This window comes from Microtus ochrogaster, unplaced genomic scaffold (assembly GCF_000317375.1).
Source record: "Microtus ochrogaster isolate Prairie Vole_2 unplaced genomic scaffold, MicOch1.0 UNK38, whole genome shotgun sequence".
Taxonomy (NCBI): Eukaryota; Metazoa; Chordata; class Mammalia; order Rodentia; family Cricetidae; genus Microtus; species Microtus ochrogaster.
In genome coordinates, this window is record NW_004949136.1 from 1,857,493 (window position 1) to 1,870,818 (window position 13,326).

The 13,326-nt window shown below is 51.8% G+C and overlaps 1 protein-coding gene across 3 annotated transcripts in view; it reads right to left on the reverse strand.

The window, feature by feature from the left end:
* The window catches only part of Prdm16 (PR/SET domain 16), a 315,023-nt gene that overhangs the window by 154,451 nt on the left and 147,246 nt on the right, over positions 1-13,326 (reverse strand). For all 3 annotated transcript variants that reach the window (XM_005368644.2, XM_026790028.1, XM_026790027.1), the window contains exon 3: positions 3,122-3,172. In XM_005368644.2, coding sequence (XP_005368701.1) covers positions 3,122-3,172 — 51 coding nt within the window. The remainder of the gene's footprint in view (positions 1-3,121; positions 3,173-13,326) is intronic.

The window sequence follows — 13,326 nt, forward strand, 5'->3', positions numbered from 1 at the left end:
GAGAGGGAGCAGAGAAAGGGAGGAAAGGCGGAAATAAAAATACAAGAGAAAAAGGTCACTTCCTTTCATTTGTGCTCTCTCCCAGTTGCCCTGTATTAACACCCCCTTCCTCCGCGAGATGCTGAAAGAAAACAAGATAAAGCAGGACAAAGGGAAAGGCCGTGGGGCCCTGTGTTTCCCTTTTCATATCACTGAAGAGATTGAATCAAAATTCCTTCGCCTGATACCATCTCCCCGGGTGGACTACACTCTTGTTAACGGATAAATTCAGCCCTCCAGAAAGTCAAAGAATAAATTTAAGCCTTTGCCAAATGTCTATCCTATTGGATTTTGATAAGGCGGCCATTGAGCCTTAATAATGTCTTCCATCCATTTTCCGCGAGCCCTTAACACGGCTCTTTATTCGTCCCCAAAGCCTCTTCTCCCGGCCTTTTTATTACGGGCTCCGGCGAGCTCTCCGGGGAGCCGCACAGCCAAGTGATGGATGGACAGCTCGCTAGATTATCTCCCGCAGATGTTTGCTCTCCAGGAGCCCCCGGGCTTCCCTCTAAGTAAACAGACTAAATAGAGTCGCCAGCAGAGGGGCAGCCCCAGAGGTCCTGGGTTCTGCTGTGGGAAGAAGCTGGACTGGGTCTGACCACAGCCAGAGTGATGACTTCTGGGGAAGCTCAAGTGATGTCTCCAGAGGGCACAAAGGACTGGGGCAGAGATGGCAGCGAGGATTTAGGTACTCGAGGTTTGGAACACAGGCACAAAGCTGGGGGCATGTGGCCACAAGTGATGAAGATGTCAGGGACAATGGAGCCCAGAGGGATGCTGGGAGTAAGGGACATGGTGGGTTAGTAGGGGTGAGGAGGAGACTGGGTACAGTGAGGGCCAAAGGGGAGCAGAACTGGGAAGAGACTGAGCCAGCAGTAGCTTTGCTCAGCGCAGGCTTGCAGAGCCTTGGGTGTGAATCTTGACACAGCGGGCCCATGCATAGCCACGCTTGCCTGGCTCCTTCTGTAAATTCTGACTACTCAGAAGCATGAAATACCTCTGTAGCAACCTGTTCTCTAATACTTAATACTTCCAAGAGCAACATCTTCCATTTTTCCTTCCTGCAGCAGCGTCAAGGGCTGAAAGAATGAAACCAAGCCTGCTAGAGTTCACAGACGCCCATGCAGGGAAGGATATATGAAGCTCAGAGATGGCAACTGAACAACCCAAGGCCACATGGTCTCCACATGCCCCCTTGGTCCCCCACTTCCCTATCATATTCTTAATACAAGTGTGTAAGTCTTCAGGTAATCCAAACATACACAGGCTCAGAAAAAAAAAAAGCAAGTATGTAGTAACCACAGCATTAAGTGACATGTTAGTGTGGCAAAAAACTTCCACACACACAGAAGTTCAAAGTCCTATGTGTCCCCTCTTGCTCCTGGCATGGGACCCCCTTTGCTGTTGACGTAAAATTCCCATCTCCAGTTCAGTCCCCTCCACCTCCCATCACTTAGGTCCAGACCAAAGACTAGGTTTTAATTCTTGTTCTGTGATCCCAGAGAAGCAGGGATGTCTGAACTCAGCCGAAGCTGGAAAACTTCTGCTCAGCAGTCCTTGGTGGTATGCTGCAGCAGCTCCCCAGCCTCACGAGAAACACTGTAGAGCGTGGACAAGGACACCCACCCGCAGCCTCAGGCTTCCGAGATGCTCCAGCCTCTATGGGAGTTAGTCTGTGGGGGCCCCTGGGTTCTCTGAGACCCTCAGCCTGTCTGTAGCTTCAGGGGCATCACAAGAACCTGCGATTGAGACAGCTGTCCCCCAAGCATCTTCAAGTGGGTCTCTGGTTGTGATGTACTTCACAACTATCCCAGAAGCAACTCCCAAGATGACCTGGGGCCAGGTTAGACAAGAACTCGCGGACCCACATTTTATAGAAGAAAAGGCACAAGTCACAAACAGCGTCCCTACTTTCCACCCCAGAGCAAGAGCAGAGCGGCCAGACTCACTCCTGTCATCTGTTATTTTGTTTCCTTTCAAAAGTATCCAGCACTCTCCTTTTCTCTGCCCTTTACATTTGAACTTGACCTTTTGATCCCTTGCCTTAACCACTTTACCTTGGCTGGGCGACACACCCAGAGACACACTGACAACAAGGTGGTCCACTCTGTTGGTGGCAAAAAGCAGACTGGGCTTCACTTTTCCACAACTCTTGAGATACAGAATTCTGTTCCAGCTCCCACCCCTTTCCTTTCAAAACACACATATTTACCCAAAGAAGAAAAGGGGAATGGAAGGGAGGGAGGGAGAGAGGGAGAAGGAGAAAGAATCTGATCCATGCTACACTTAAAGGGTAGAGGGATGGAGGAAAGGAGGGCCTCTGTGACAGCTTCACCTCCCAGATGTTGCCTGAAGTCTGCCTGGGAGAAGGACAGCTCCCATCCGGTAAAGAGCTCTGCCTGTGTGCCCCGCGTAGTGCCCACCAGGTCAGACTTGTCTGCTCACTCGGGTGGCAGGACCCCTCAAGTTTACATCCTGTGTGTGTGTCCCTCGACCATGTGTATTTTCCCTCCGCATAGCTCTCTCTCTGTCTCTGTTTCTGGGTCTTTCGGAGCCGTGTTTGTCGACCAGCTATGATCCATCATCAGCCAGAAAGGTGGTAGACAATGCCCAGTTGAAGCTTTTTTCTTTTGCCTAATGCTTTGCTTACTTAAAGCGATGCTTGAGCCCTCTTTGGGAGTTAAGAGCGCAGCAAAAGGATCTGTTGAATCTGCGGCCCCTTGCGCTCCCCCCCCACCCTTTTCATGTGAGTATTCAGTGAAGATAGTTAAATAAACACAACCTGCCTTTATTTAGTTTTCCTGTGTCTGCATGGCCCGCAGCATTCCCACGGGCCCAGGGTTGTCCTCTGTTCTCAAGAGCTGGGGTGGCTTAGTGAGGTGACCCCCCCCCACTGCTGCTTACACAGTGAAAATGAGTGTCTCCCCTGATGGCATTCATATACTGTGTGCAGATGATGCTCTGCTCATGGACTGGTTCTTTGCTCTGTAGCTCAGAAACAACCAGGACCACATAGCTGTCCCACCAGGAGCCACGTAAAAGGGTACTGGGGAGTGACGACAGTCACAGCAGGTTTGCCTACCTTTTTGATGCAGCTCTCCTGGGATGACACCTCTGTATCCGTCAGCATCTGCTGCAAAGCAAATCGGAAAGGGCTGTTAGTGGCTAACAGGTGTCGCCTTCACACCACAGAGGGCTGTGAACCACAGGGGGATCAACACCTCTCCAGCGTGAAGGCAAGAGCCCGTGGCTTCCCTGAGAGATGAAGGGAAATGTTGTTGGGGGCTCTTTTAGTTTCCATGTGTGTACACGCATGCATGCGCATATACGATAAACATTGCCCCACAGAAAGCAACACGTGGTCCACGATTCTAGGTTACAACCTATTGTTTTGAGAAAGTCAAGGCCAGAACTCGTACAGCTATTCACACCACATCCACTGTCAAGAGCAAAGTGGATATACATGTCCTCCATCATTCGCTTAGTGTCCTTATTCTAACAGAAACCCCATACGCTGGGGACCTGAAAGGTGTCCTTGCCCTGCAAATGTTGCGGTTTGTTCTTTACAGCTCCTCTTCGGAGTCGGTGTTGCTCTGCGGAGAACCCATGGCCAAGTAATGAAAGTGTGAGGGCCAACACATCCTAAAACAGGCCGCCCTTGGCTGCAACCAGCAGGGAGCTCAGACCCTGAAAGGTACAGTAGACTTCGAGCTCTGCCAGAAAACCCAGCAGAGCCTCTGTAGAAATGTCTCCTGCTCTAGTTTGCCCAGCCTTAAAAGATTCGCAGGCTGCCGGCATGACCCTGTCCTCCTAGGGATTCCAGTTTGGCTTAGGAGGCAGAGCTCCGGGGAGCCATGAGTTCCACCTCTGTTCTGAGACATCGGATATGGAACAGGCACGGGTTCCTTGAGTCTGGGATGGCAGCGTGTCACCTGCTCCTATTAACATGACATGCCCCGGGGAAGGTAGTCGGCTTTTTGGTGTCTGGGGGTACTTCTTCAGCTGTGGCTCTGGACGTCATGAAGGCACTTGAACCATAGCAGACCTGCATCCTCTACCTCACAGACACATCTGGCAGCAGGAGAGAGAGCGCGCCACCCTTGCATCCTTCTGTCCATACAGCTGTCCTAGACTCGGATCTGCAGAGCCGCGGCATTTTTCCCCAGCAGCCCCGCCTAGAGAGCGGGTGCTTCAGTGACCAGACACAAAACGCTACAGCTAAGCAAACCGACAAATGAGTGGTAGAAACCAGATTTTTCCCTTCTGGATTGGGAGTCCAGCCCATAGCCTCATGTTCATAAATTATAATGTCATTTCCAAAAGAATAGGAACCAAGATGGAAAATCAAACTTGAAAAACAGAATGAGGAGTTATGTCAACCCAAAGGGCTTTCTCTCCCTTCCTTTCCCGCTACCCTGAGGTGCCCACGTGTGCCCGTGCAGACCGGCAAGGGAGTGCGGTACACCAAAAAGGCTCTGCCTGGCTCAGCTGTAATAACAAGAGGCCATATTCTAAACGTTGGGAATTCTAACCAATTGGGAACTTTATGTTTCTTTTAATAAATTCTGAAAGTGTGGTTTGGAAAAGTGACTCTCAGTGAGACGTGAAAGTGAGGGAAGGCTAGGTGAACGCCATGCAGACTCACACAAGCCTCCGGAGGGAACGCCACCGATGACCCAGCGATGTGCTTTGCCCAGCCGGGCTGGATTCTGACGCATGACCAGCTGCAGAAGCCAGACAGAGCTGTGGACAGCTGTGCTTCTCCCTGTCCCCCAATATGGCTTCTCTTCTCTTCTCACTCAGAGCATGGTCAGGGAGGGTGGAGAAGATCCCGAGAGAGAGAGACTGACTGCTGAATCCTAGAAAAGCTCTTTCCCCGTGAAGTCTACAGTCACGTGCTGGAGGCAAAGGTTGCCCAGGGAGGCCTCTTCCTGCCACTGTCTATCCAAATCTGTGCCCTAATCCTCCTGAATATTAACCTTCATCAGGCGATGAAAGGAGACAGAGACCCACATTGGAGCACCAGACAGAAATCTCAAGGTCCAAATCAGGAGCAGAAGGAGGGGGAGCACGAGCAAGGAACTCAGGACCGCGAGGGGTACACCCACACACAGAGACAATGGGGATGATCTTTCAGGAATTCACCAAGACCAGCTAGCCTGGCTCTGAAAAAGCATGGGATAAAACCGGACTTACATAGCAGACAATGAGGACTACTGAGAACTCAAGAACAATGGCAATGGGTTTTTGATCCTACTGCACATACTGGCTTTGGGGGAGCCTAGGAAGTTTGGATGCTCAACTTACTAAACCTGGATGGAGGTGGGCAGTCCTTGGACTTCCCACAGGTCAGGGAACCCTGATTGCTCTTCAAGCTGATGAGGGAGAGGGACTTGATCGGGGGAGGGGGAGGGAAATAGGAGGCGGTGGTGGGGAGGAGGCAGAAATCCTTAATAAATAAATAAATTTAAAAAAAAAGGATGGAGAAAGCAAAAAAAAAAAGACATAGGTGCTCACTAGGATATGACAGGACGGTGGATGGAGAGTTACCTAGAAAACTAATAAAGTATAGTATACTAAAAAAAAAAAAAATCTGTGCCCTAGATGCTGCTCCCAGTGGGGATAGGGACCTTTTGGTTAAATACTCACAGGATGGCGGTTTTGTGCTGCAGGCCACCCATGGCAGAGTAAGGGGCCAGTCCTGTGGGCCATGAGCTCTCTTGGTTTTTAATGGCCTTGCTTCAGCAAGGAAACAATTGATGTTTTCACTTTTCCCAGGAAAGCAATGCTTGTGCTACACAGGGAAGACGAGACACAACCAGAAGATGCTCCTTATAGGAACCAACTGTGCCCATATGCTCAGCAAAGAGCAGATACTGCCCCAAACCTAGTGCCTGTCTCCAGACTCCATTCGTGTAGTGAATGGATCCCCATGCTGAAGCCCTGCCGTGAGGACTCCTGAGCTGCTTGACGCAGCTGGATGTTTTACCTGGTCACCTCATCCCTGTTAGGGTCCTTTCCTAGGGTCCCAGGCTTCAGGGACAGACACACACACATGCACATGCACTCACTCACACACACACACACACACACACACACGCACGCACGCACGCACACATGGCTGCAAAGTCTCTGAGTATGTGCTGTGTGTGCTGAACCTGTCAACAGACAGGTCACAGGACTCTGTGTGATGTTTTAGGACCAGTCTAAGGAGCTCGCCTGGTGGCATTCCACAGCCACCTTGTACTAACACTCTAACGTCAACACAGTTCTAGACACTGGAGGGAGGGCTAGGGTGCAGGGCGGGCTATGAGATGTCTCTGGCCATTCTGATGCAAGGCTGTCCTGGACTTCTGGAGAGGGCGCCCACCCCAGTCCCAGGCGATCTCTGAGAGTAAGGGGTGTCTCCTGACACAGCAGAGACTTCTGATGTGAAAGTTGCACCTCGTGTCACTAGCAAATGTGGGGCCGAGGCTAGAATGCCTTTGCATACCTGTCTGCTCTGCCCTCTGTGTGCTCAGTCAAGCTTCAGGTGCCGGCAAGGTCACCAGCAGCCAACAAAGGTCCTTGGGAAGGGCCTATCGCCAGCTCACGCTGCTCACATTCACGGTTCTGGAGCGTGTGGCTGCCTCTGAGGGAGTGCTCTTTTTTTAGAGATTCCTTCCTCCTAGCAGGAAAGGGTTTGAATCTTCCAGGCAATCTAGCTAGCACCCACATATCTGTGTTCTAAGCACAGATGACCATAACTTTGGAGAGAGGATGAATTCCTTCAACAGCACCCCTGACAGAGTTGTCCAGGGAGCTCCCCTCAACACTGCCTTTCTACAGCTGCAGGGATCAAACACGAGCCCTTGGGACATCAACAAAGGCCACCCTGGACCTGTGGGACCTCAGATTCATGGCTTGCAGAGTGGGGCTGTTCTTTTCCTGCCCTCCTTCCTTTCCCCCATCTCCCCCACACATGGGTACCTCCTATTGTAGCAAGCTTGAGTTTCCTGTGATTCGGATGGCTCTGACCGCATTGTCTCCCTAGCCTCCCAAAGGCCCAGGTCACAGAAAAGTGGCAATGCTGACAACTACATTTACAAGGCCTTTGTTGCCTGGGCTACCCTGTTTGCATTGGGGAGACCCACATAGGAAAGGTTTCCCTCAGTCACTAGTTTGCAGGGGACTAGAAGGTTCTGTGTGCTAGGAATGGCTCAAATCAGTCGCAAGGCCAAAGGTGGAGTTTCTTTTCTGAAGACACCAGAGGCTGCATTCTGAAATCGTGTCTCACTTTTCAAGAAGTTAATTACCACCAGTGAAATGAGAAGATATGGAGATAGATTGGGGGCATGAGGCCTCAGCTTACAGAAAAGACAGCTGGGTCTGCCAGTTCTGGGTTCCAGAAACCATAGCGGCCTTTCTCTCAGGGGGTTGCACACGCTGCAGAGGCTACCGGTGTCTCCGAGATATGGTGTTCCAGGCAGGACTCTGGTCCCCCACACCAGCTTATGCCCCACACCTCAGTTGGAAACCAGCAGGAATGTTTTGGGGAGCTGGGTCTTCTTGCCACCGTACACAGCCTGTGAGTGGCCGCACAGCCTTCTCCCAACCTGCCTGTCACCCTTTAACTCAGGGGAAGGCAAACTGTGTTCAGTAGACCTGCGGATGAGTGTAGTCCCAAGCAGGGGCCCCAGCAGAAGCTAAGGAGTAGCAGTGGGTAAGTGCCCAGTTAACCCATCTGCTATGTCATTATGGGCACTGTTACTACCTACCCTGGAGTTCGCTATCAGATGGGGACTCACAAAGGGACATCAACGACCTCATCTACAACTCTCGTCAAGAGTCACCAAGTAAGTGGGAACAACCAGAGCCTTGTGCTTTCTAGGTCATGGGTCCTGGCCAGCCTTGGGGAGAGGAGCTGGGGCTCTGTTCCTTGGCCCTCTTCACCCGTACTCTGAGCAGATACTCCCTGGGCTGTGGGGCATGCAAGCTTGCACCGAGACAAACTGAGAGCTGCCGAGCACCAAGCAAGTATCTTGTGGCAGGCTTCCTGAGTGACTAGTGCTGGAGCAGGGAGCATCACGCCCTCAGAGGAAGCTGGGCACCTCATGAGTTTCCAGAGCCCCCCTGCAAGGGAAGGTTTGAGCCAGGTTCCGATTTAATGGCAGCCTTGCCAGGTAGAAATATCTTTAATGAGGCCCTCCTCACCCGCTGCTGACCTTGGGTGGAGAAACCGCCGGACACACTCCGGAGCCTCTCAGCCTTGGCTTCCTTGCTGGCTGGGCTGCCTTTTGCTGAAAACCCTCTTTATGTTGCTAGCTTAGCCTCAGCCCTTGTACTGCCAGCTTGCCGACTGCTGGCAGTGGCTGCCCCAGGCTCTCAGCGTCTCCCCCACACCCCAGCAGAAGTATTAGGTGTGTTTTGATTGAACATTTTAGCCAAAAAAGCGAGGTTTGACCTCCGGCATTTAGCTTCTCTCTCAAGTATCGGTGCCAGGATTTAGCTAAGTGGGGTTGCTCAAAACATCTTTTTTGACTCTTAAAATAAATACCCTCTGTTCTCCAAGAGGTTGGTGAGGAGTAGACACACACATACGGACATCTCATAGGCTCACAGCTCCAAAACTCTGGCAGATCCCCCAAGGGGGCCGACTTTCTGTTTGGTGTCACAAATGGATCCCAGAAGGCGTCTCTCCCTTCAAAGAATCTGGGAGCAGACCCATGGGAGAAAGCCAACATGAGCCCCAACATAAGGCCACTCCAAAGTCAGAACAGCCAGACTGGGGAGCACGGTCTGGCTTGCTCTGGGCTGTCCTCGGGCCTTTGTACATAGCCTGGGTCTCTCTAGCCCATATTCCTCTCTTATCTGTTTTTGAAGTAGTTTCTCTGGATCTGAGGATTTGTGTGTGCGTCCAGAACCTTCAGGAAGTTGATTATTGGATCTCTTCTGAGTGGGGACAAGGGCAGAATACTTGTGATGTTATGAAGAGAATGTTGGTAGGGACTCCCAGGCATCCTGTCCTGGCTCTGAGCCTTGCTTGATGACTGGAGGAGGTTGTGGGCTCAGGGTTGTTTGGGGGACACTGAGTCGATGATGGTGGCTGTTGACCTTCCCATCATCAGAAGTGTTGAGCTCTATGAGGCCTGCTCTTACCGCACAGTTTTCTACTCATAAGCTCAGAAGCTAAAGAGCAGGATTGCATGGAGCTTCCCTGATGAGAACCCAGCTAGTCTTTGGAGAGGAATACCCTTAACTCTTTCTGGGATGATGGAAAATGGGCGTGCATGCATTTTGAGGCTAATGCCTCTCATTGGCTTGGAACTTACTAATTCAGCCAGTTGGGCTGGTGAGTGAGCTCTAGGTACCCTCCTGTCTCTATCTATCCAGTACGGGGATTAGAAATATGTACCAGGATGTATAGATGTTTTTGTCATTAGGCGAATTCTGGGAGAGTGAACCCAAGCCCTTAAATCTACGCACCAAGTACTTTACTGGCTGAAGGTGAATTTCTTCCTCCTCCTCCTCCTCCTCTTCTTCTTTTGGTTTTTTGACACAGGGTTTCTCTGTGTAGCCCTGGCTATCCTGGAACGATGGCCTTGAACTCAGAGATCCACCTGCCTCTGCCTCCCCAGTGCTGGGACTAAAGGTGTGCGCCACCAACGCCCAGCTTGAAGGTGAACTTCTGGAAGAATAGTGTTCACCCTCCATTTTTCTCCCAGATCAACAGTTCAGTCCTGACATCTTGCCTGGTATAAGTGGCTCATGAGCACCTCATTACGGGTTGACTATAATGACATCAGCAGCTGTCATCATCTGGTGTTTCTGGCATTTCTGGGACAACCTCCTTCATGGAAGAGCCTGGAGGTAGCTGATCTAGGCTTTATCACCAGGAAACAGAATCAGGGGGCGGAGGTGTGAAAACATGGAAGGAAAGGCAAAGAAATGGCGGGCAGGCCGGGAAATGCTGGCGTGTGAGCCTCTGTCCCTGTGTTGTATGGGCTCTGCAGGTCCCACACCTGATGCCTGTCCTGATCTCCCTAGGAGAGGAACACGCCCCATGGCGGGAGCGTTGGCCAGAGCTGAGCTGGGACACATGCATTGGCAGTTCTAGTGAGAACCCTGACATGTTCTGAATCCGCAGGCCAGTCCTGGCTTCCAGAGCAAAGGATCTGGCCGTGTTGACACAAACTCCTGTGCTCTCAGCTGGGAGAGTGGGGTCATATTTATTTATTTATTGCATTTGAAAAAAAAAATCAGCTTGGCCATGTTTGAGCTGTAGAAATGATTTTTTTTTTAAGAGCGGTGGACACTGTTTTTAGCTTTTATGCCTAAACAGATACTTCTCAGTTCCTGCAAGCGAGAGCTGTCTAATGAATGGGGGCTCTCTCTTTCCTCCTAAGAAAAATATTTACACAGTCTAGCGCAGCAGCAGAGGACCGTTCTGGAGCCCATCCCTAAAATGCAGAGAGGTCTCCATGCCTGTCTGCGCTCCGCCAGCCCTCCTGTCCTCAGGGGCATGTCCTAACTCCCCTGCTAGAGTTCCTTCGGAGAGACCAGTCCCAGGGGAATGCTGACATCACCCTACCTTCCAGAGCTGATCTATATGGCTAGCCAAAGACCCTGGGCAGCTTGGACCCTAGGTCTGTATGAGGAGAGGCACTGGTTTTCTCAGAAGTCCCCTGTGAAACTCACTCCTCATGAAGGGTGTGATGGAACCCCCTATCCCACACCCTTCATGGATTGGATGGGGTGTGTCCAGCCTTCTGCATGGTCTGATGGGGCCTGATGGGGCCTGATGGGGCCAGTGGCACTCAGTCCTGTGCCCAAACATTTAACATTTTCCCTTAGGCATGGGCCTGCCCTATGCAGCCAGGCCAGCATCGTGATGCAGAACCTGGGCACAGGTTGGCTGCCCTCGGATGATCCAAGAACACTCTGTTCAGTGGCGGTTCTGGGCCTGCGATCACACTGTCAGACACCTTGTCCAGCAGAGGCTGCCTGGTGCTTGTGGCGGCCTGTTGTGGAGTGATGGGATCTGAAGGTTACGGCGTCTCTGTCTGTCTTGGGTCAATGTCTCTTCTCACCCTCGTCTGTGGGTAGTCATGGGGTACCTTTGTCTACACTGCCTCACAGGCAGTGACCCCGACTTTTTGTGACACAGGGATCCTGAGGGAGGGGCAAGCATGGGCAGGGCTGGCACAGGGACCCTGAGGAAGGGAGGAGGGGTGAGCAGGAATGGGATGTAGCAGAGAACCAGCAAAGGTGGAGGAGGGGCTGAGGAGCCCCTCCCACACAGGCAGAGATGCTGCCTTGCTGAAAGGCATGGAGGCTGGATGAGGAGCTGGATTTTACTAAAAACCTGGGCAGCTGGTGACCCAGGCCTCCGCAGGACCTGACACCCTACTCCCGAGACCCTGGCAACAAGCAGGTAGAGTGGTCTGTCTTTGACTTTAACCGTCTCCTGCTTGAAGCTCTGCTATGCCATAGCAGATTGAAGGCTGGGCCCCCGGGCTGAACACCTACGGGGGAAGCATTTACAAAGACTTTCACTTCCCATTCCTACAGTTTCCTTTTGAGGAAAGGGACACAGATTGGCCAAATGCAGTACCCTTCTATGTAGCTTTTTTTTTTTTTTTTTTGATTTTCAAGACAGGGTTTCTCCGTAGTTTTTTGGTTCCTGTCCTGGAACTAGCTCTTGTAGACCAGGCTGGCCTCGAACTCACAGAGATCCGCCTGCCTCTGCCTCCCGAGTGCTGGGATTAAAGGCGTGCACCACCACCGCCCGGCCCCTTCCATATAGCTATTCCCATCAGGAATCTGGCCTTTCCCTACGGAGTGTAGACCTTCCAAGGCTGTGACCCTCTCCACACAGGATAAGCAGCACTTCTGCTCAGCTTCATTCTATAGGTGCTGGTCAGTTTAGGGGTCCCTCAGAACAACAGATCCTTCCACTAGGCACCCCCAGAGGGCTGATAAGAACTGGGGGCCCCACTCCTGGCCACCCAAGTCCTGGATAGTGGCTGCAGCCCAGGGAAGGGCACTAGTGGAAGAATGGTTGTGAGTGAAACTTGGAGGAAGAAGTCAGCATCCGTGGTAGGCTCTGCTCCCCTTGCCCTCCCAAGCAGTGAGCTGAGGGCCAGGGCCAGGAAAAGGGTCAGTGTGGGGCGTGGGCTCCTGTGAGTCCAGGAGAAAGAAATGTTCAGATCCTACCAGGCTCTTGGTGGATGGCTTCTTCCTCCTGCTTCCGAAAGATTGATGTCTGCAGAGGACATGCATGTAAATCAGGAGTGGGTGACATGTGGGACTCTCGGACAATGGTTCACAACATGCAACCATTTTTAGTGTGGGAAGGGCTTGTGTGTGAGTCTAAGAGGCTCTGACATTTGGCTCCAGGATGGGACACACAGCCAGCAGTGAAGAGGGGGTCAGAGCTGAGTCTCACTCCAGAGTGTCCATCCTTCTGAAGAGCTGGGCTGTGGAGAACACAGACCAGAAAGAGCAGGATCTGGGGGACTGTGGTGGGTGGGTGGGCGCCTCACCTCAGCTGCCACAGGACTAATACAGAGACGCCCTGACTCCCTGTGCTGAGCACCTGGTATGGGTAAGCGCCATCAGTTGCAGAAGAGTGGAGCGTTACCTTGACCCTTGACCCTGACACTTCAACCCCTACTCCCTTGACCAGCATCTTTCCACCAGTGCGATCAGTCCCAGTGAAGGCCAGCAGAGCTTAGAGCATTCTAGCTAGAGGAGTGAGTTAGCCCAGAGGGCAGAGAAAGAATCCAGAAGCAGGGACATATCAGGCACGAGGCTTCAGAGACACTAAAATACCATGGGCTAGGTCTGTATTGACAGCCACTCCTGGATATTCATGGGGACTATGAGAACCTATGTCTCTGCAAACACTAGCAACAGATCTAGACCTATAGGACCTGGATGTTCTATGCACACAGCATGATGTCACAAGTGTGTACTTCACACCCATCCCCACGGATTCTACCTTATTCCACAAGACCTCCAAAAGCTCATCATGGTTGTCATTCTGTGATAGGAACACTTATCCCAAGATCTGCCCTCTCAGCAAAGGGTTAACCATTCAGACAGAGGGACGCAGGTGAACCTGGCCAGGCCAGGCCCAGGATGAACTTTACGACGTAGCATGTATGGGAGGAATCTGGACTCAGACTTGGACAGGGAATGGAAGGTGGCTGTAAATATTCTTGCAAGTTCCAAGAGACAAATTTATGGAAGCAAGGGAGGCTCCCTGCTGTCTGAATTCTTTTCTGGCCCAGAACAGCCTCCTTG